The following is a 22,037-nucleotide window of genomic DNA, read 5'->3' on the forward strand; positions in this document are numbered from 1 at the left end:
TCACTACACCCCGTGTGAGTGGAATCAATCTCACTTGTTGAGCTTTTGTACTTATAGCATTTAGTATGTAGAATGACCATCACATACATGCTTACTCATTGCATAAGGTATATCAAATTTCACATCATATACATGTCACGACCTAAAACCCAAAGGTCTGTGACCAACACACGAGCCCTGTAGGCAAGCCCACTAGACCCGAGCTAACCTCAGAGTCCAAAATCATATAACACAAATGCTAAGGGATTTATAATCAAATATTCATAACAAATTCAAATATATTACATTATCCTTGGCTCACAGTCCATTCAAATGTTCGTAAGGCCACACATTGGCCAGTCAAATTGGGTTCATACATGTTAACCTTTACACAAGTTCAAATGGCACATCGTGCCTACATAAATCAAAGCCAACCATATGTGGAAGCTCATGACGGACTCAGTGGAGTGACCAAAATAGAGGACCTACCGGATAGCAAAACTGGTCTATCTATTAACAACCTTTGCCACACAACTCCATAGTTTATTTATCTGCACATGGTACACAAATACACATTGGGCGAATACTATAATACTCAATGAGTGGTGTAAACACTCAAAATCATACATATATATGTACAAACACATATATAAAATATATATGCACTATCTGTGCATCTGGGTGTTCTATCAAACATCTCTAAGCATAGGGCATATCATTATCCCTAAAGTCTCCAATGTGAGGGCATATCAATATCTTCAATGTCTCCAAAGTTCATCACACATATCATTAGGCTTACCCCCGAAGTCGATCAAAATTATTCAAATCATTTTCCATGGCACACTCTAGTAACCGAAGTATCACATCAAAATCATATCATATTTATCTAAGCCTCTCCATGGCTACCTCACATCATATGCAAGTCAAATCAATGAGTGGTCCTCCCCTAGACACAATCAAATCACGTTCGGTGGCCAATCAGATAGAAAATCAGATTACCCTCAGGGCAAAGCCGCTGGCAAAGAAACAGATCACACACGTGCCGAAGCAACTGGCAAAGAACAAATCACGCACAGCTTCGGAGTAATTGGCAGAGAATCATAATTATTGGCATCACCCGAAGTACTAAGCAACGGACGGAGAACAAATCACGCACAGCTCCGAAACAATTGGCGAAGAATCAAAATTATTGGCATCACCCGGAGTACTCTCAAACGGGTGGCATTAAAGCACTGCAAGCGAGAATCATAAGCAAGATTAATGCCACCATCCCTACTTACCACAACCCCTGTAGGCACACATATAATCACAAGGGGAAAGGAACTCCACTCATCCATAAATTAGATCAACATCCAGAATTCATCCCTCGAACAAGACACGAATCCACAAATAAGGCCATCATGCCTTTATCATTGACATTATTTATCATTGAACCTCAATTCATATTTATCAAGACTTTAAGCTCGTTAAAGTTCTAAGTGCCTCTAAGTCTCCAAGGCATCATTCAATTAATTCATCTCAATATATGATTCACCTAAGGTAATCTATTCCTTAGGGTTCATCATAGCATCTAAACGTCTTACTCTAGGCACACATAGCATACGCCACCCATGTGGCTCACATCACAACACACAATCACACACCATTCACATGTATACATATACACATTTATTGTTCTCTAACCTAGGTTCATTCGTCTAGGCATACATATTTCATTCTAATACCATGGCAGCACATTTATCGTGCATTATGCATTACATGTATTTTATTTAAACCCACTCACAGTGATAAATTGGAGGTAGTCCCAACTGAGCTTCGATCTTTAGCCTCCAATCGTCGTCTAGCTTGCCAACGAGCTGATTAACTCTATTTCTCCCTTAGAACACATCAAACATCCATTTATTAGTTAATTCTTGGCTTTCAAAAAATGCCAACTTTTGTACAATTTACCAATTCTTAGCAATCCAACTATTTAAGCTCAAATCCTTCATTAACGAGCTAAACCCATACCTTAGAAGTTGGATTGTACGAGTCTTAGCTCTAAATTCTCTAATCCAAGCCGAAAAGGAAAAATTACCAAATTTGGAGAAAATTGGATTTTAAAGTTATTAACCGATTAAATTGAAAAATAATCGGTAAAAATGTTAAATCTTACCTTCAGGATGGTTTCTCAAGCTTCAAATGGCTCAAAAATACAATTTGGGGGCTAGGGTTTTGGGTTTCTAGAGAGAGTGAGGGTGAAAGAAATGAGTGAAAGAAATAGGGTGAAATAGCCTAAACCCCTTTTTATTTTTACCTTTTCTCTGTGATGTATCGATACATTTGGCAATGTATCGATACATCTACCCAAATTTCAAATGAATGTATTGATACATTGAGGAAATGTATCGATACATTTCAAGCAGAATGGTCTTGGGTGCTTTTTGCTTCAAATGTATCAGTACATTAAGATAAGGTATTGATACATGTTCATCCTTTGCCAAATCTATTGATACATTTTTAAATGTACCGATAGAATTCCTCCAGAACACCTCATATTGTTCTTCCTGCCAAGAATGTATTGATACATGAGAGTATGTATCGATACATCTTCCCTTGTAGGCAGCTTTAAGCTTCTAAAACTTTCAAAAATTCAAGTTTAACACCCCAAAATCATTCCTTGTGAATGTCACACCTCAAATCATTTGTTTAACTTAATCCCATACACATAAATTCATAACCATAACATCAAACTTAGATCAAAACCTCAAACTATGGGATTTATCACATATTTCCTCAAAATTTGCCTAAGTGCACATTTATCTATGTATATATCCTTAAACACTTAGCATGCACAACATATTATCAATTTACTTAATTTACATTGAAAATTAGGGGTGTTACAATACACATCTCATGGCATTTCCTCATGCCAACTCTTTCATCATATTGTATGTAAAACATGCATTACATACATAATCTCATAGCATTTATCATGCTTCCTCAAACATTTCATGTAGTGTATGGAGAACACATCATATACATAAATATAATATCTTAAATGACAATCATCATACAAGCCATCACACATTTCATGCCTCAACATATCTAGCATACACCTCATACATTCATGCATTAATTATAAATCATATCTCGTACCCACACTAGTTCGAAGACTAAAGTAATTAAATGGACTCAAACATAATGTGCTTGTCCCCTTTTGTTGAAAACTAATACATAATATCATATTTACATACATAGTAGGTTGAAAACACGTTTTATAATATTTTCCTCATCCACAAATAAATTTTTAGTTCATAAATATTTGCAAAAAATCATATTCATCATTAAACCTCAAATCATGCTTCAACTTTACATATCAAAATAGTTTTGAAAGCAGTGTATTCACTCATTTTATAGAAAGCTCGATTACAACTCCAATTTTGTGTAATTTGGTGTGTTTCAAGCATTCCTATCACACAATATTTATAACAATCAATTTCTAAACAAATAATCTCAAAATAATTAATCTAGCAACTTTCGAAATCTATTTGCTTTTGACTATAGCCACTTTCTCTCTCTAGACTAAGCTAGAAATGCATAAATCTCCTAAACTTACCTTAAATGAGCTTAGATGTTGAAGGAAATCACAAAAACTGTAACTTTAATCCTCAACAAAAAATTTTTGGAAAAATAATAAATTTTCAGCATTAAAATGTGAACTTTAAAGGTTTTATAGCATAAAACCTTCAAAACAAAGATCAAAATCATTAAAAGCAATTATTTTTCATTAAAAATGGATAGATAGAGTTTTAGAGAGGTTTTACCTTTCAAAAAAACTGCTGAAGGTTGAGAAACCTTCGAATATTTAGTCATATTTATAGTTTAAGAAGTGAAAATATGCTTTTAGCCTTTTTATTTTTATGAAAACAACATCATCTATCGTTAGATCAAAGTTATCTATTGATAGATGAGCTTTAGAACCCTTTCTGGAAGTTTTTTGGTAGCCATCTATCAATAGATTTGACCATCTATGGATGGATTTGCTCATCTATCCATAGATATTCTTTAGGACAGCTTTGATAAACCTTTTCTGGATTGTATCTATTGATAAATGAAGAGCATCTATCGATAGATTGAGTCCAGAAAGCAAAAACAAACTTTAAAAACATGTCTAGTTGAACTCCTTTTAACACCAAACTTTGTAAATCATCTTAATGCAACAAAACATGAATTTTTCTTAGATCAAAACTTACTCTTTAACTTTCCAAACATAAAAATCATCTTAAAACATTACACCATAAAATTTTCCATTCACAACTAATTTTCATGTTTTCAAAACACAATTTAACTTGCTCATCTAAGGATTTCTAACTTAGCAAATCCTACATTAGGGTGGGGTTTCACTACTGTTGTATTGGTTATACCTTTACTCAAAAGGTAAAAAGGTTTTGCCTGATCCTTTAAAAGGCTATATCTTGTATAAAGGTTGTGCTTGAACTTGAAAAGGTAACGTCCTGGTAAAAGTTACGCCTGATCCTATAAAAAGGCATGTTGTGAAGGTTACACCTAATCTTGTTAAATGGCATGTTATAAAGGTTACACCTGATCCTGTGGAAAAGGCAAGTTGATAATAGATTCGAACTCTTTGTGCTATCAAGGGAAAGGACGTAAGCATTGGTAGGCCGAACCTTTATAAAAATCCAACTGAATACTCTTTATCTTTTTTCACTTTGCTTATTTAGTTGATACTCTATTTTGTTGCTTTATTTCTCACATCTCCATTGCATTTTCAAAGTTCTTTAAAAAGGGGAAACTTTTAATTTATAACTAATTCACCCCTTTTAGTTGTTTTACTTGAAGCTTATCTTACTAACAATGTTTACAATGACACATTCTTACATGTAATTAGTACCATCACATCTTCATTTCAAAGAAAGAAAAAAGATAAGTGCAAGTTGGAATCAAAACTTGATAAAATTGTGTTCCAAAATTGCACTTAAGCATTAAATTGAAACCCTTTTTCTCAACAAAAAAAAACATGGTTTAAATTTCTCATTTATGTAAAAACACCTTTTTTTCTTCTCAGAATGGAAATGAGTGCAATAAGAAATGTTCTATCCATTTAAACTCAAGTGACAAACCATGCAAAGCTGAACATAGCTAGATATGGAAACATTGTCTAGGACAAGTAACTTTATTTTTTCACAAATTAAGAAGCACATTCGCAAAATCAATTATCATTTTAAGAAAAAACAATGAGTAAATGAAAGTCAATGTCCAAAATGTAAAGCAATTTAAAGTCCAAAGGTAAGTACTAAACAACAGAAAAAATGAAGAAAGAATAACTAACACCACTAATAGAGTTCTTTTGTTCTTTTAAAAGTGTACAAAGGGATGATGAGCTTTTCTACATGTATTATAATATATTGAAAAGATACATGTCTGTATAAAGGAATGAAGAATATAAATATGCTACAGTACAAAGTAAGTGGAGTTTAATAGTATGAAGCAAGAATAAAATTTTGGTAGTGCAAGATCCAGAAGGGAACCAACCCATTACCATTGTCACCAAAACTAAGCTATTACCACACTCACCGAGACCAAACAACCCATTATCACCTTCTATGATCTTGCAATCACAGCACTTTTTTATCCATGGAATAAACAACAAAAATTAAAAATCACAACACCACCAAAATAAATTAAACCTTCATTCATGGAAAATCAATAAACACCAAAAAACCTTCAAGAACCATCTAAAACGAAATACGAAAATAGAAAAAAACGTAGCCGTCAGCAAAGAGAACGAAGAAGTGACGTCGCAAGGAAATCAGAGAGAGTGAGTGTTGTCGCTAAGGAAAACCCAAAAACAAAAATGAACAGAAGGGAAAAAACCCCCACACACCTAAATCAGAAGGAACCAACAGGCACAAACCACCGTCGATACCCCAAAGGTAGAGGTCGAACCGAGGAGAGCATCGCACGAACAAACGGTACCAATGAGAAGGAGTCGAAAACAGAAGGAAAAAGAAAAACAAAAAGCCCTAGGTGGCAACTATGGGAGAGAAAAAAACAAAAGAAGGAAAAAAGGAAAATGAGGAGTGAAAATTTGAAAATGTCACTCAGAAACTAAAAAATGACAAACTCACGTATCGCATTTTATTAATGACTAGACAAGACTTACTGGTTATTCTTTGTGCCATATAAGTGCTTAGATTTATTGCGGGATAAATTATAAAGTTTAAGTAAACTTTGTTATAGCATTAAATATTTTGATTTATACGAACCTTTTACCTTTCAAAATATAAATTACGGAAGACATCAAGGTTTTGTTACATATGTGTCTTTATTGTGTCATTGGAATTCAATTAATTTTTCTTTTAGGCTCCATTTAGTAACCATGAAAGTGGTTTCTGAAAGTCAATTTCCTTCTATTTCAGTGTTTGGAAAGGGGAAAATAGCTTGGTCAAAATAATTTCAAGTCAATGAAAAACTTAAAGCAAAACACGAGAAATTGTCTTCCCCTTTTTACTCCATAAGACAATTTTCAAAAGACTTCACCATGCTTTTTACTCCCATCTCCTTCGACAAACCCACGAGCTACTTTATACCCTTGCCCTGTCTCTGTCACTAGTCACCATGAAACTCATATATCTCCCCTTTTTTTTAGTTCTTCCTTCTTGTTCTATTTTTCACAGATTTCTATTTCCAGCTATCTCTGCTTCAGCTTCAAATCACTCTTTTGCTTCTCTTTTCTACAAATCTGCTCTTTAGCTTCAACATCAACTTAAAATCTCTCTCTTTTTCAAATTATCGATTTTCAAATCCTCAATCTTTAAATTTCTTTTTAGTTATTTCTAATTGATTAATCCAACAGTTGATGTTCATTTTACTTGTTCACCCCATTTTGAATTGATTTTCTTTTTTTTATATTCGTTTGTATTTTCCTGTTGGTTTTGAGGTGGATTTTCATGTTTCAATGGTTGTGATTTTTTTACATTTTTTGAAAATAATTTTTTGATTTTCGAGTTTTGTATTTTTTTTTTTTTTGTTTGAGTTGATTTACTAGTGTTTTGATGAGTTTCAATGGTTGGAAATAGATGAATGTTTTATGTGTCATGGTGAAAATTTTTTTGAAAATAGATTATGATAGAAAATATTTCTTATAAGTGATCAAAGTAATAAAAATATTTTTTTAATTTATTAAAATAAAAAATATTATATTTTCAGTAAAATTTTATTCATAGAAAAAATTTTCTTCAAAATTTCCGATTATCAAATTCTATGTTATGATTTATTGACCTAACAAATTAATCGGTATAACCATATGATGAGAAATAAATAAATATTAGTTATATATAATAGTTTAATATTGAAAATATGTTTTGCACATATTGCATAATTTATGAATGTTAATATTTTTTTAGTGTTATTAAAGAAAATTATTGAAAATAGGTCATGATGGAAAATTATTTTTACAAGATGATCCAAACAAAAAACATATTTTTAACAGGTTATCCAAATAATAAAAAATATTAAAATTTTTAGTAAAATATTTTACACAGAAATCATTTTCCTTTAACAAGTTATTTAACTGATACTAAACAGACCCTTAATAACTATTGGTCATAACCATAGAGGAGACTTTCAATTGTCAGTTAATTTGTAGTAATTAATATTTTTTGCTTCACTTTCCTTGCCAAACAACTTTACTTACTGAAATTATGATCCTCTGAAGCTTGGCTTGGAAAGGTGTCACGTAGCTAAAACCCTAAACATGAATATAGCATTGACTTAGTGTAAACTCTATATAAGCTTATATATCAAAAAAGAAAGAAAGACATTACAAGGTCAAAAAAACATTGACCACTGTGAAGTGGATGACGTGGCATAATAAGTGCCACTCTCCAAACAAAAACAAATGTGGGTGCACCCATCACCAATTTAAACGGGGTCTTGCAAAAAAAGCTAGATCCCATTTAGGATTCATTTGAACGTGTATCGTACGGTACGTGTCGAGTATAAGTAAATCGTGCTTTCATTGTCATTGTGAAATGAAAAGATAAATATGATATTACGAAGGTCTTAATACTAGGATGGTTTTTATGTCATAAAAAATTTTAAAAGACAAAATATGGAGAGAAAATCATTAACCTTTTAATTAATGGGTTTGATATTACAATGATTAGGCATTTATATAAAAGTATGTGAAGATATAAGTGAAAACTTTATAATTACAACTATGAATATTGATCAAAGTTGAGAACTTGAGATATTTCAAAGATTTTGTAAAGAATCTGTAATATAACAATGGATTAAATCAATCAACATTACAGCCTTGATTCTTTCCTTGAACTTGAGATTCATCAAGATTGTCTATAGTTGCTTTCAAATTAAAATAAAAAATTACATTTTTGAATTATCAGTGATAGAATCTTCTAAATTTTGAAAATGATTATAAAATTTTGGTTGTAGGATGTAGCACAACTTGTATAATATTCACAATTAAGTAGTAAAATTTAATCTAATAAGACACAATGTAATTTTAAAAATTAAAAAAAAAATAATAATAATAATAATTTAAAGCTTGCTAGTTTGAGTATTCTGGAGTTGAGGGTTAGTCTGGATGTGAACTGAAGAGATTTGGATTGAGCTTTCTTTAATTTTTTTTGGCTTTTTTGTTTTGGTAGGTTTAATATGTTATGGGTAATGCTAGTTTGGTTTTGTGTTGATGAGCCGTTTGGACTATGAGAGAGAAAGAAAGAAAAGGGAGGAAAGTAAGGGAAAAGAAACAGGTAATTAGAATATTACGTGAAAAAATACTTTGATAATTTGTTATTATTTGATTTGTTGTATTTATTCTACTCTTTCTTTCTTTTGTTTTATTCAAAACTTTATTATAAAAAATAATCAAATTATTGTTGTAGTAAACAAAATAAAAACATGGAACAAAGAAAAAGAAAATAAAATAAAAGATATAGGTGGTTGGTAAAGTAGGTGAAAAATGTTTTGACTATTTTTAGAGGATAATGATTTTATAAAATAATAAAATTGATATGCAATTGAGTAAATAACAATTTCAATGGTTACTAGATAATGAATAAATTGAAAGAATATATCAACAATAATTTGATTAATATTAATAAAAGTAAACATATTTGTTTTATGTTAATTGCTTACATATTTATGTTGTGAATGATTTTAAAATCTATATTATTTTATGATATATTACAATATATATAATTATTTAAACATTACATTTATATTTATAAAATAGACATATATGGATAAGATTGTAGATAATAATTAAAAATATAAATTCTTTATTTTATTTTCTTAAAATACTATAATTACTAATTTTAGGAAGATGAGATAAAACAAAAATATGACTTAATTAAATTAGAAGGCAAAGATAGATAAGGTTCGCATATCATAGAATGAACATTTGTCACACATTCCAAATGGGACCCACTAGTCCTAATTTCTTTACATTTCCTTTCTATTTCCTTAGCAGTTAAGTAATGGGCTCATCAATTTAAAATTCTACATTAATATTATCCATAATTCATTTCTTTTTCTAATTTTAAAATTTTCTCATTTAAATAAAAAATTATTAATTCACAGGATGCTCTTCCTTAATCAAATGTGATTCGTATGATAAAAAGAAAAAGTGTTTATGAGTGCCTTGAAATCGTTATTATTTTGTAGACTATATATTATATGATTAATAGATTAGAATTTAGGGAAATCTAGTTATGATTAGAGCTCTAGCTATGATTAGACCACTAGTTTTGTGGCTTGACCAGTCCACTCGGCCTTGTACGGGGAAATATACAAGGGCCATGGAATCTTTGAGTTTTTATTTTATGATTAAAGTTTGGTATCAAGTATAAAATAATTTTGAACCTTCCCTTTGTTCCCAAACTGAAAATACGCCTAAATAAATCCTAATTTCATTGATTTTTTGAGTTTTGTCCCTTTTTTTGAGGTTAATAGTTTTTTTTTCTCAATCAAATGTTGAGTTTAATAGTTTAAAGTTTTTGACTTTTTTTGGTTTTCCGGTTGAACTTTTTTTTGGATTTTGAGTTTTTGTGTTTTATTTAATTTTTTAGTGAATTTGTTTGATAAAATTTGGTGGATATGGCTAAGAAATTTTCTAGTTTTATAATTTTTTGTGGGTTTTTTAGACAAATTGTTGTTTTTGGTGATTTATTATTTTTGTCTTAATTATATGTTTGTGGTTCCATAATTTAGATTTGTGATTATGACTTTTATGTTGACGGTGTTTATTTGTTGATTTTTAGAAAAAAAATTTTTGGGTCTCCCTCTTTAAGTTTTAATTAAAGTTTCAAATAAGTCATTAGTTTTTAAAATAAACATTTTATCTCAAAAAGAATTTTTTACTAGACACATAGATCCAGCCGTTAATCAATCATTAGTGTTTTTATTAGTTTGATGACGTGACAATATCAAAATGATAATTTTATTTTTTATTAATTTTAAAAATTATTAATTTTTATTATTTTTTAATTAATTTTTTTAATAATTAAAAAAAAAAGTATCAATCGGTGTTTCCTTCTTGCTCCCCAACAAAGGGAGCACCGACCGATTTGGGGAGCACCGATCGGCTCTCCTTTCCTTACAATGCTTCCCTTTCTTGGTTTTTTTTTATTTTTTTCAAAAAATATAATAATAATTTTTTAAATTAATAAAGAAAAAAAATATTTTAGTCTTTTCATAACATTTATTAATGGTGTTTATACTTTTGGAGCGAAGTGTCCATTTCAAGAACTAATGAACTCATTTAGAATTTCAATTAAAACTTAGAGATATAAGTGTATTTTACCCTTTTTTGTTTTGTTTATATGGGTATTTGCTTTGATATTTATACAAAATCTTTAGGGGGTTTTAGCCACAATTGTTAGCTCATCCCCTTTCTTAAAATAGAGCATTGGGTCAATTCGACCGATTTGATTGTAGAATGCTCTAAAATTGACAAAATCGACTGTGAGAGAAGGAAGATTAAAATTAACCAATCAAAAGGCAAATAACCAATATAACTAAACCAACCACTACTTAATCCTGATTCGAGTTGACCTCTCAGTGGGTAGGTTATTTTTCTAACAAATTTAAATATTATTTTAATATTTTTACGACATGTTTTAAAAAAATTAATAAAAGCATAAAATAACATAAATACTATAACAATAAATTGTACATATCCTTAATCAAAATAACACAAATTCCATAAGAAAAAAAAATAAAACACACATATCCATAATCAAAACAACATAAATTCTACAAGAACAAAAATAAATTGTACATATCCATAGCATATCCATAAAAGCTACACAACATATCCATACCATATATTCCATAATATGGACCTCGGATTCGATAATTTTGAATCCATCAACAGCCTAGATCTCATATGAACATGCCCCTAAAATGTTAAAGAAAAAAAATTATAATTACTATAAATTAATGTGTTAAGATAACCTAAATATATTATAAATGAAAATATGCATAATACTTAAGAACAATAACACCTTTTTTCTACTCAATTACTAGGTTCGATGCAATCTCTGACAAATCTAAAAATACATCACCAACTAAGATAAATTAACCTTTAAATAAAGAACAAAAGAAACAAAGGAATTAAAAATTGAGAAAATGAAATGATGGTATAAACTATAAACAAGATAATTACTTGAATCAACTTTCTCAAGCTCCTCTAAATCATATTCAATGTCATTCGAATCAAAACGGGACAATCCATATAACTAATCTTGAAAACAAAAAAGTGTTTGCAAGAGGTTAGGGGTTAAAGAACTCCTATATATATTAAGCACACATCCACAAGTACTAAAAGTGGATTTCGAAGTAACTGTTGATATGGGAATACATCACGAACAATATTAGAAAGTATATGAATCCTATGACTATTGAGTTTCTACCACATGAGAATGTCAAAGTCATCCTGGTCAGTAGCATTATTCTCAATTAAATATTTATCCAATTTCGTTTTATGCTCTTCTTTACCTCTTTCCATCTAATATCTTTTATAAGTAGAAATGAAAACTTTTCACATTGGGTTTTGATTCCCACTTTCATTTTTTTCTTCTTTGAAAGGTAAAATTGATTTTCTCTTTCATTAGTGGCTTGTTTAATATGACTTTCTTGGCTACTATCACAACAAACTTTACACTGTAGTTGCAACAGTTTTTTATAACAATCAAACAAATCTTCCATTGTATTTCTGACCACACTACTCACCAATGAAGCTTCCTTAGGAGAATACATTCTTTCAAAGCAAAACTCAACAAAAGCAAGTTTTTTTCCTAAGATTAAAAATCAAAGTGATGTACAACACCAAATTTATTTTTTCCACATTCTCCTAATACTTATCAAATTTGTCTTTCATTCTATTTTCTATCAATTGAAAATCAACATTAGAAATTTCTTACTATTATTTCAAAGTGTAATACCCCTTACAAATACAATCAAGAAAAGTGTTAGAGGTTAAATAAGAAAAATGTAATACTTTTATAGTAAAATCACAAAATTGTTGCAAGAAAAGAGAAATTCTCCTAACATTTGCCTAACCATTTTCATTGGGCACCTCATGATCTCCCATCAATAACTCAACACTATAATAATGATAAACTAAATCAAATGCCTCAAAATCCTTTTCAACTCTGAGCTACATCCCACATCATATAAATAGAATTCCATTTTGTGCTAACAACCAAACATAATAAACTCTTATTTTAAGTTTTTCACTAACAACACACTCTTTAAACTTGGCTAACCTACTAAGAGATTCCTTGACATATCTCCTTGCCTCTTTAACACAAGCAACCAACTCATTCATTTCCTTTAATCCATCATTCACAATAAGATTAACAATATATGCAATGCATTTTATATGAAGAAATTTACCTTTTAAGATACTAGTTCTGACAATGTCAAAATTTTTCTTTAAATGTCTTATTACAACATCATCAAAACTAACATAATCAACACTAATAGAGAAAACCTTTTGAACCCCATAATCATATGAACATTTATCAATTTTCTTTACAATTGCCTCACTTTTATGACTAGAAATGGGAGACAAATTTAATTTTTTTTTTATAATTTTCAATCATTATCTATAAAGTGAGTTGTGCGAAACAAATAATTATTTATTTGTAATGAAGTTCATGTGTTTGTGGTGAGAGAACTCTAATAATATGCTTTCAATAATTGCTTCAGTTGTCTTTTTTTTAACTCCCTAGCAATTGTCCATCATGATGGTACACGAAATCTAGGAAATGTTAAGGGCATACAATGTGTAAACCCTTTACCTTCCACAAATCTAAAAGATAATTCATCTAAACTTATTATCTCAGCTACACCCTCCCTAATGGCATCTTGATTAAATTTTCAACTACCTAAAAACCAATCTCTCCTTATTTACTATCGATTTTCTATTCTTGTTCATTTTTATTTAAGAAAAAGTAATGAGAAAGTTACCAATCATCAATCACTACAACTCTCAATTGAAGGGTCCTTTTCAATTGATTGCCATGTGATATTCTCTTTTATTTTTTGATTAAATTATACAATTAGTCTTTATACTATACAAAAAGTATAGATTTGATCCTTGTATAATAATATATGTAAATTGGATCCTTATACTTTGTTAATTTATTAATTTTGATCTTGAACTCTAATACCGTTAAATTTGACCATTAAATATACTAACATGGCATTTTGACCAAACTGATATGACACAACGTTGATATGGCAAAACGTTTATCTCGTAAAAAAACGCTTAACTTCCCACGTGAGTTTAACAAAGAAACTAGAAAAAACACCATAACTCTAAATTAAAAATTAAATGAGATTAACAAAAAAAACCATTAAGAATTTTCAAGAAACAAAACAATTAAGAAAGAAAGAAAACAATCTACTGCCGAAAAGGGAGAATTAACTGGTTTTGAATCTGGAATTAAAAGTAGGGAAAATAATGGGTTTTCTTTTTGAAGATTCAACTGGTTTTGAAAAAGCAATTTTTCCTTGAAATTCAACTGGTTAATACAAAGACTTTGTTGCAATCTCATCTATATTTATTTCTCTTGACAAAATAGCAGATTTAGCATTACTAACTGTTTGCTCAACAACTGCAAATGCAGACTCGGTCTTCTTGGAAACTTGAGACTTCTAGTCCATTTCCCTCACTTTGTTGTTCACCATGCTTGTGCCAGCACTTATTTTCTTAGTTAAACCAATCTTCTTATCCAAAAGAGCAACTTTGACAGTAGCAATCGATGTGAACTGATGCTTCTCAACAAAGGCCTTTGTATTAACCGATTGAATTCTCAATGAAAAATTGTTAATTCAACACCAGTTGAATCTTCAAAAAGAAAACCCATTATTTTCCCTATCTTCAATTTCAGAGTCAAAACCAATTGATTCTCTCTCTACCTTCTTCGGCAATAGATTTTTTTGCTCTCTTAATTATTTTTTTAAATTTTTAATTTTTTTGTTAATCTCATTTAATTTTTAATTTAGGGTTAGGATAATTTTTTTAATTTCTTTGTTAAACTCATATGAAAAGAGTAATTTTTTACTAGATAAATGTTTTGCTATGTCAGCATTATAGGACATCATCTATAATAATGCAATGTCAGCGTAATTAAAAATATCACATCAACGTACTCAACAGTTAAATTTAATGATATTAGAATTAAAAATTAAAATTATTAATTAATAAAATATAAGGGCTTAATTTACATAAATTATTATATAAAAATTAAATTTATATTTTTTACATAATATAAGGACTAATCGTATAGTTTACTTTATTTTTTTTTCAAAGCAAAGAAGAAAAAAAAGGGGAAAGATATGCATTTAAGAGCAATAAAAACAGTGAAAGTGTTTGGTAAGAATGAGTAATAAGATTTATTGTGAAAACCGAAATTCTAATAAATTAATTATAAATCTTGTCAATTCTTTTTATTGTTTATCGGTTTACCGCCTCTCTGTATTAGCTCCTAATAGACTGTAGAACAAATTATAACCGCCTTAGCGCCTCCAGCATTCCACGCAAATTCTGCAAGGCCGCCATCAGAAATCGCCTCCAACCTTTTCCCAACCCATCACATCAAAGGCTAGTTTTGTCACTTCATAACCTTGGAAGAAAAATATCCCCTGCTCTCTCTTCAAACATACAGAGAGACACACAAAACTAGAGAGCAAAAAGTAAAGAAAAAGGCCCCGGTCATTGGCGCCATCGAATAATCTAAAACGTCCATTTTCCAAAATCAACGGTTCTCATCACTCGGCAAATTCGTTTTCCATTTTCCAATTACTTTTTCCCCTTCTCTCTCTCTCTCTCTCTCTCTCTCTCTCTAGTCTTTAGCTCTACCTCTTCAGTGGTTTTTAATCACATCATCATAAACCCTAGCCTCCATCTTTCTCTCTCTTTCTTTCTCTTCCGAAGCCGGGATTCACGTGAAACTCAGTCTCTCTATTCTCTACCCTGAGCTCCTCTCCCTCTCTCTCTCTCTCTTCATTTCTAGTTGTAGAGAGAGACCCATCTTCTTTTCCTCTTTCTCTTGGTAAAGAACAGAGGCCGTGGGTTTTTTTTTTCCCTTGTTGTATTAATTTTTGGAGTTGATCGATCTTTTTCTGTACGACGTTGTCTTATTTTTCTCTTATTGTTTACTCTCACTACTACGTTGTAATTTTCTACACTAGTTTCCTTTTTTTTTTCCTTTAAAAAAACGAAACAACAACATTTCTATAGCTGAGTCAGAACTGTCCGAGTTATTCTGAATTGTAGGTTTGGTTTTTGTATAAATATCGTTGAGTTATCCGTCTAGATCCGCTTCCTAAATGAAGGGTCGTTTCTCGATTCTGTTTCTGGACACGTTTCTTTGGGTTCACGGGGTGGTTTGTTGAGTGGGGCTTTTCGGGGCTGGTTTGTTGTCTCGACTGAGTCAGCTAGGTGGTTCGTGTGTCTAAACTGAGTCAACTCGGAACGTACTTACTGAGTCAACTCGGGGGTTAGGGAATTGGTATTAGGAAAGATCGAGCGAGGTGTTAGGTGTAGGCAGATTAACCTAACGGCGATGCCTTCGGTGGGGATGAGGCGGACAACAAGGGTATTCAGGATGGTGAAGAGCTCGGAGGTAGCCCGGGTTCTTCGTTCTGGGCGGCGACTCTGGCCGGATTCTGGTGAGGCCAAGCCCAAGAGGCTTGCTAATGAAGGTGATGAAAACTACAACTTGATGAAAAAGGCCCCGAAGAGTGAAGTAAACGGTGTTGCTGCTGAGGTAAGTGGGAGGCCCAAAAGATTAGGCAACGAAGAGAATCCAAGGAAACAATCCAGGAAAATGAAAGCTGGAGCCTTAAACACTAGTGGGAGTGTAGATAAGATGTTTGGGATTGTGTATACTAGAAAAAGGAAGAGAAATGGGGTTCAAAATGGACATCTTTCAGGGAATTCGGAGCAGGGAAATTATGGGAAAAAGATTTCCAGAAGGCAGGCCATTGAGAATAGGAACACCAACGAGGATGTTGAAGAGCCTAAAATGTTTTCTTTTGTTGTGGAAAATGGGGATTGTAATGGCTGTTTTTCCAATTTTTTGATTTTGGTTTTGGGTTATGTGAAAAGGGCAGAAGTAAGGTTGTCTGAGCTTGCTGCCTTTTTGATGTCTCAGCCAATATCTAGTGTTTACTCTTCAAATGGTGTTAATTTCTTCTGGGTAAGTACCTTTTTTCCTTTTGCCATGCAAAAAACTGGCACTTTTTTTCCCTTAATTATAAGTGGTAATGGTATGTATATTTTGAAGGAGAATTAATTAGTTATGTGGAAAACGAAGTTAACTTTCTTTTTTTATTACCTAGTATGTTAAAAATGCCCCCTTTAGTACTGTTATGAGCATTTTATTTATGGGGTTCTTTTATACAATTTCTTTCAGGGACCTCGAAATAGAACTGGAATATGCAAGTTTTTTGGGGCCAAAGACTCTATTCCGTTGTTTTCTTTGGATTTTTCTGCAGTTCCCCGTTATTTTCTGTATATGCATTATAGTAAGGTTCTTAGATTGAAGCGTATACAAATAGTTCCTGTAAATAGTGATGAAATAGTGAGCGACAGTGAAGAAGATGAACCATGTGTAACTTCCGTTGTAGATGTTTGCAAGAGTACGAATGGAAATGCTGCAGTTGAGATTGATAATCTTGGGAGCAAAGTTGTTTTGCATCCATCTGTTAGAGCTTCCAAACTAACAGGTCGAAATGCTCAATGTAGAAATGGTCTGAGTTCTCGCAGTATTCAGAAGAGGAGGAGTTCGCTGAGGAGAAGGAGAGCTAGAAATCCTTCTATTGTTGGTACACACAAGGCTAATGGTGCTCTAATGTCTGATTTGATCAGTAGTAGGAGAAATGGCATTCCTTTTTCTTCTGTAGTTTCTAAAAACAAGCTTAGGAGTTCAGTACGCAATAGTTCTGTGGCAAACGTAAGTGATGTGGGCTCTTCCATATCGGATTTAATGCAAAATGTAGACTCATCACAGTGCTCTGCCAACATATTGGTCATTGAAGCTGACAGATGTTACAGGGAAGAAGGAGCAATTGTCACTTTAGAGCTCTCTGCATCACGAGAATGGCTTCTTGTAGTAAAAAAAGGTAGTTCAACTAAGTTTGCATGCAAGGCAGATAAATTTATGAGGCCTAGTTCTTGCAACCGTTTCACTCATGCTATAATTTGGACTGGGGATGATAATTGGAAGCTTGAGTTTCCAAATCGGCAGGACTGGATTATTTTCAAGGATCTTTACAAAGAATGTTCTGAGCGCAATGTGCCTGCTTCAACTGTTAAGGCCATCCCTGTGCCTGGGGTTCATGAAGTTCCAGGGTATGAGGATAGACGCAGTGTGCCGTTTTGCAGACCAGATTTCTATATCTCTTTAGATGGTGATGAGGTATCTAGAGCCTTGGCAAAGAGGACGGCAAATTATGACATGGACTCAGAAGATGAGGAATGGTTAAAGAAGTTCAATAATGAGTTTTTTTCTGGAAATGGTCATTGTGAGCATCTTTCAGAGGATTGTTTTGAGCTAATGGTTGATGCTTTTGAGAAGGCCTATTTCTGTAGTCCAGATGATTACTCTAATGAGAATGCTGCTGCTCATCTCTGTCTTGATCTGGGTACTAGAGGACTGGTTGAAGCTGTTCATACTTACTGGTTGAGAAAAAGGAAGCAGAGACGATCAGCACTGCTTAGGGTTTTCCAGGTAAAAGTAGTATTATGTCTTAAATTTATCATTTCATCTTTGCAATATTTCCTTTCTGTTTTTCTGGTGTATGATTGCCTTGTAGGAGTTCTTCACACTTTATGGAATTGGATGTTGCTGCAAAATTTCTTTATGGAAATACGTCTCATTGTAGATTCATTTGGGAAATTAGCACTCACTTAGTTGTATTATAATATCATTGTACGCCACTTTTTTTTGATAAATAAAGAAATTTCTAGCTCTTGTTCCAAGTGCACTTGTTCCTCACAATTTCCAGTGAAGTTTAGACATGGAAGGATATTCGCCTTCAGAAGGGTTTTCCCCCTTACATTGTTTGATTCCTCCATATTTTGTCAAGCAATTAGTTCATGAAATTGTATTTCCAAGGTCAAAAGTGATCTTTTGCTATAGCAGTTGCATTGATTGCTTGCAGTAAATTACACATCCAAAGTGATTTAATACTAGATTCGAGTTAAGACACAGTCATATATATATTTATATATATATAAAATTTGCAGCAAAATTAACAGGGTGTGAAGGAAATTTCATAACTATTTTTTCCTCAATTGAAGTTTAATTAATCTGAGGCCTACAATTTTGAATCAACCTTCTTGCATGTTGGATGAATACAAGGCACCCAAGTGTACTTGCCTTTAACTTTCTTTTATGGTCTGTTCATCAGATTAGTTCTTTGAGAATTTGGAACTTTTCTTCTATCATGTGATTATGTTTACACTGCGCCATAGGTGCCATGATATTGAAAAATCAAACATTGTGATCATGTTATATACCTTTGTCATCCAAGGAATGTATTGAATTCCAAATATTTACACTGCCGTATTGAAGTCCTTGCTCTGCCTTCTGGTGTTTTTGTGCACAACTAGACCAATCCAAGCAACTGCTAACATGGAATATACTTGACTCTTGTAGATATCTGACCAAAATTAATGTTCCATTCTAACAGGGTCATCAGGTCAAGAAAGCTCCTCTAGTTCCAAAGCCTTTTCTACGTAAAAGGAGGTCATTTAAACGTCAGGCCAGCCATGGAAGAGGCAAGCAACCATATTTGTTGCAAGGTATGTTAAATTTTCTGATAATAGTAGCCATGCTAAATTTTTGAGGTTTTGAGTCTGATTTTGATGTATGATTATGTTTCTGCATGCCTGTGATGATGTCTATGTGATAAATTACACGTTTATATTAGGTAATGGGTCAGGCAGTGGCATTAATACATAGATTTGTTTATTCATGAGAATTGCTGTTGTGCTAATAAATTTGATGGATGTATGTTCCCTCTTTAGCTTTGTTTGTGGTAGGACCTAGTTTCGGATTTGTTTCCTATTTCAACACTTCCTATTTTGTCTATTTGTATGTGTTCATGTTTCTTTTGTATTGTTTTCTGTAGGACCTCGTTTCAGATACAATGCTGAAACTTCTATAATTTGTAATTGTGCAGCATTGGCAGCTGAACGAGATTCCATGGCTGAACAGAACGCCATGCTTAAACTTGAAGAAGCTAGAGTCTCAGCAAGCAGATCTGTTGAGTTGGCTGTCCTCAAACGCCAACGCACACAGTTACTAATGGAAAATGCGGATTTGGCAACTTACAAAGCCATGATGGCACTTAGAATTGCTGAAGCTGCTCGATTTACTGAATCTTCAGATGTTGCCGTTGCTTATTTTTTTGATTTATGAGATATTGGTACTCGTAGCTTAAGTGGGATGTTTGCCGGAATCTGGGTTATTTATTTCCTGGGAAATCACAAGCTGCATAGCTGTTTTTGAAGCCCAGGGACAGGGAAGACGACTTTGGAAAAGGGTACTGTAATATTGTATAGCTTTAAATAGAATGTACATTCTGTATTGTTGTAACATCACACCAAAATTTTTTGCCAGGTAATTTGGTAGAGAAATCTGAAAGGAAGAATTACAGGAAATTTTTAGTCTTTGAACAAGATATTAAAATGTTTTATCTGCTTCCACACCTTTGATGCATTGTGCATTTGTGTGTAGGGATGTTAATGTTTTGATATAAGAGTATTCATGGCATGGGTAGGGTGCGGGTATTTTATATTCGGTTATTAGGTAGATTTGAGTAATGCTTTTAATATTTGATTTGGATTAGGTTTTGGTAACACTTTTATGTTATTTTAAACTCAAATCAAATTGGATTATACATATACATACATATGTATAACATTAATCCAATGTTTCAAAAATTTTGTAATTTGTAAGATACAAATATTTTTCCTTTTATTTTAAACACAACTTTTAGCCATTTTAATCAATTCTTAAAACTTAATAAATATAAAATTAATTTTTTATAAGATTTTTAATTATTGAAATTATTTGAGTTATATAATTTTGGGTATTTAACGAATTTGAGTAACGAATTTAATTTTTCTTATAAGCATTTTTAATTAGTATGCAAACATAGTTCACTAACTTCGGCACTAATAATGTATTTAAATAACATGCGATTAAACATGATCATTATGGCCCCCAAAGTCAAAAGATATGAAATATTGAAAATGCCCTTCACTTATCACAGTTAGTTGAGGTTACTCGAAGTCAAAGTGTGACGTATAATACTTCATGGAATTGGGTCTGCTTGACACCTGTAAAAGCTCAGCATGAGTTTGCATCTCGATCGTCCATCTAAATTCATTCGAATTAAATTTATATTTTTGATTTATATAATAATATCTCAATTTAAAATATTTTGTTTAGGCCTCGATTTAAGCTTGTGAGTCACTTGTGTGTGATGATTCTGAAGATGTTTTTTATTTTTAATTAATATTATTATTTTTATCTCTATTTCCACTTTTTAAATTTTTTTTAATCTTGTGGTATGATGCCAGCCACGTTAGGAGCCAATTAATAAGTTTTGCTTGATTCACGCTTTGGTTTGACTTTGGATTATTGCTTTTATTGTTAAATTTCAGTTGAAGTTATCCCACTCCCACGTCAAAAGCCTGTACGTGGTACAGAAGATGGCAACTTCTTTCTTAATATACAAATAATACATTGCAATTATAATATTTATTTAAAATAAAATATTAAAATATTTTTTATATTATTCTATGATTAAATATTATGTCTATTTTAGGCTTAAGTCTTCAAAGGTGTTGGCTCCATTGGACCTCGGTCTAGCTCATGGACAACTCTTTTATCAGCATCTTTGGTTAGCAAAAAAATCGGTGGCAAATTATATTGTTACTTAAATTGAATTTTTTATATATTATTTAATAAATTTAAATTGATCTTACAAATTAAAGTTGTCGACTTTTTTTCTTTGGATGTTTTTTTTTGTGGTCATGACCTGATTTCATATATTGCAATTTAGGTTGGGTTAGCACATTGCTATTTATGTACTTATTGTACCCACCAATCATCGCTTACAAACCCTTAAAAGCAACAAGCTTGTCACAAGTATAAAGCCACGAAACTTAGTGAAATTCCATCAAGAGTCTCAAAATTTTATCATAATTTAATTTAAATCTATTAGATTTGAAAATAAACATCTTGTCCCAAAATCACAAACGACCTTCGCAGAGTTGGTTCAATTACTAAACTACCATGAACTAAAACATAAAAGCTCGTTTCTTGCAATAGAGTCTTTGAGGTCAGCCTAATTTGGTGTGTTAATCTCACACTTTTTCTTCTTCATATATAACCAAACCCTCGGTGCATCTTCCAATGAACAAGGATTGTTTTTAGTTTCTGGCTTTCTTAAATCAGTTTAAGCAACGTCAGTCAAGACGTATTGTAGGAAAGTTATCACCT

General features: G+C 31.8%; 1 protein-coding gene and 1 long non-coding RNA gene across 3 annotated transcripts; one reads left to right on the forward strand and one right to left on the reverse strand.

Moving 5' to 3' along the window:
• Window positions 1-236: 236 nt before the first annotated feature.
• On the reverse strand, window positions 237-6,064 carry LOC148760363 (uncharacterized). Its single transcript, XR_016023148.1, has 3 exons — window positions 5,867-6,064; window positions 1,763-1,855; window positions 237-1,211 (listed from the first exon to the last, which is right to left on the reverse strand). It is a non-coding gene; the product is annotated as an uncharacterized LOC148760363 (long non-coding RNA).
• A 9,170-nt stretch (window positions 6,065-15,234) lies between these two features.
• On the forward strand, window positions 15,235-20,188 carry LOC18586695 (Enhancer of polycomb-like transcription factor protein). Of its 2 annotated transcripts, none has more exons than XM_007010206.3 (4): window positions 15,235-16,718; window positions 16,935-18,251; window positions 19,216-19,327; window positions 19,657-20,188. In XM_007010206.3, exons 1-4 carry the CDS (start codon window positions 16,083-16,085, stop codon window positions 19,944-19,946), a joined length of 2,355 nt encoding a protein of 784 aa, XP_007010268.3. In that variant the 5' UTR covers window positions 15,235-16,082; the 3' UTR covers window positions 19,947-20,188. The 2 variants fall into 2 exon arrangements, with proteins under 2 accessions (XP_007010268.3, XP_007010267.3); XM_007010205.3 differs by having other exon boundaries at window positions 15,241-16,718; window positions 19,708-20,188.
• Window positions 20,189-22,037: the final 1,849 nt, after the last annotated feature.

Source organism: Theobroma cacao, chromosome 10 (assembly GCF_053813885.1).
Source record: "Theobroma cacao isolate CCN51 chromosome 10, ASM5381388v1, whole genome shotgun sequence".
Taxonomy (NCBI): domain Eukaryota; kingdom Viridiplantae; phylum Streptophyta; class Magnoliopsida; order Malvales; family Malvaceae; genus Theobroma; species Theobroma cacao.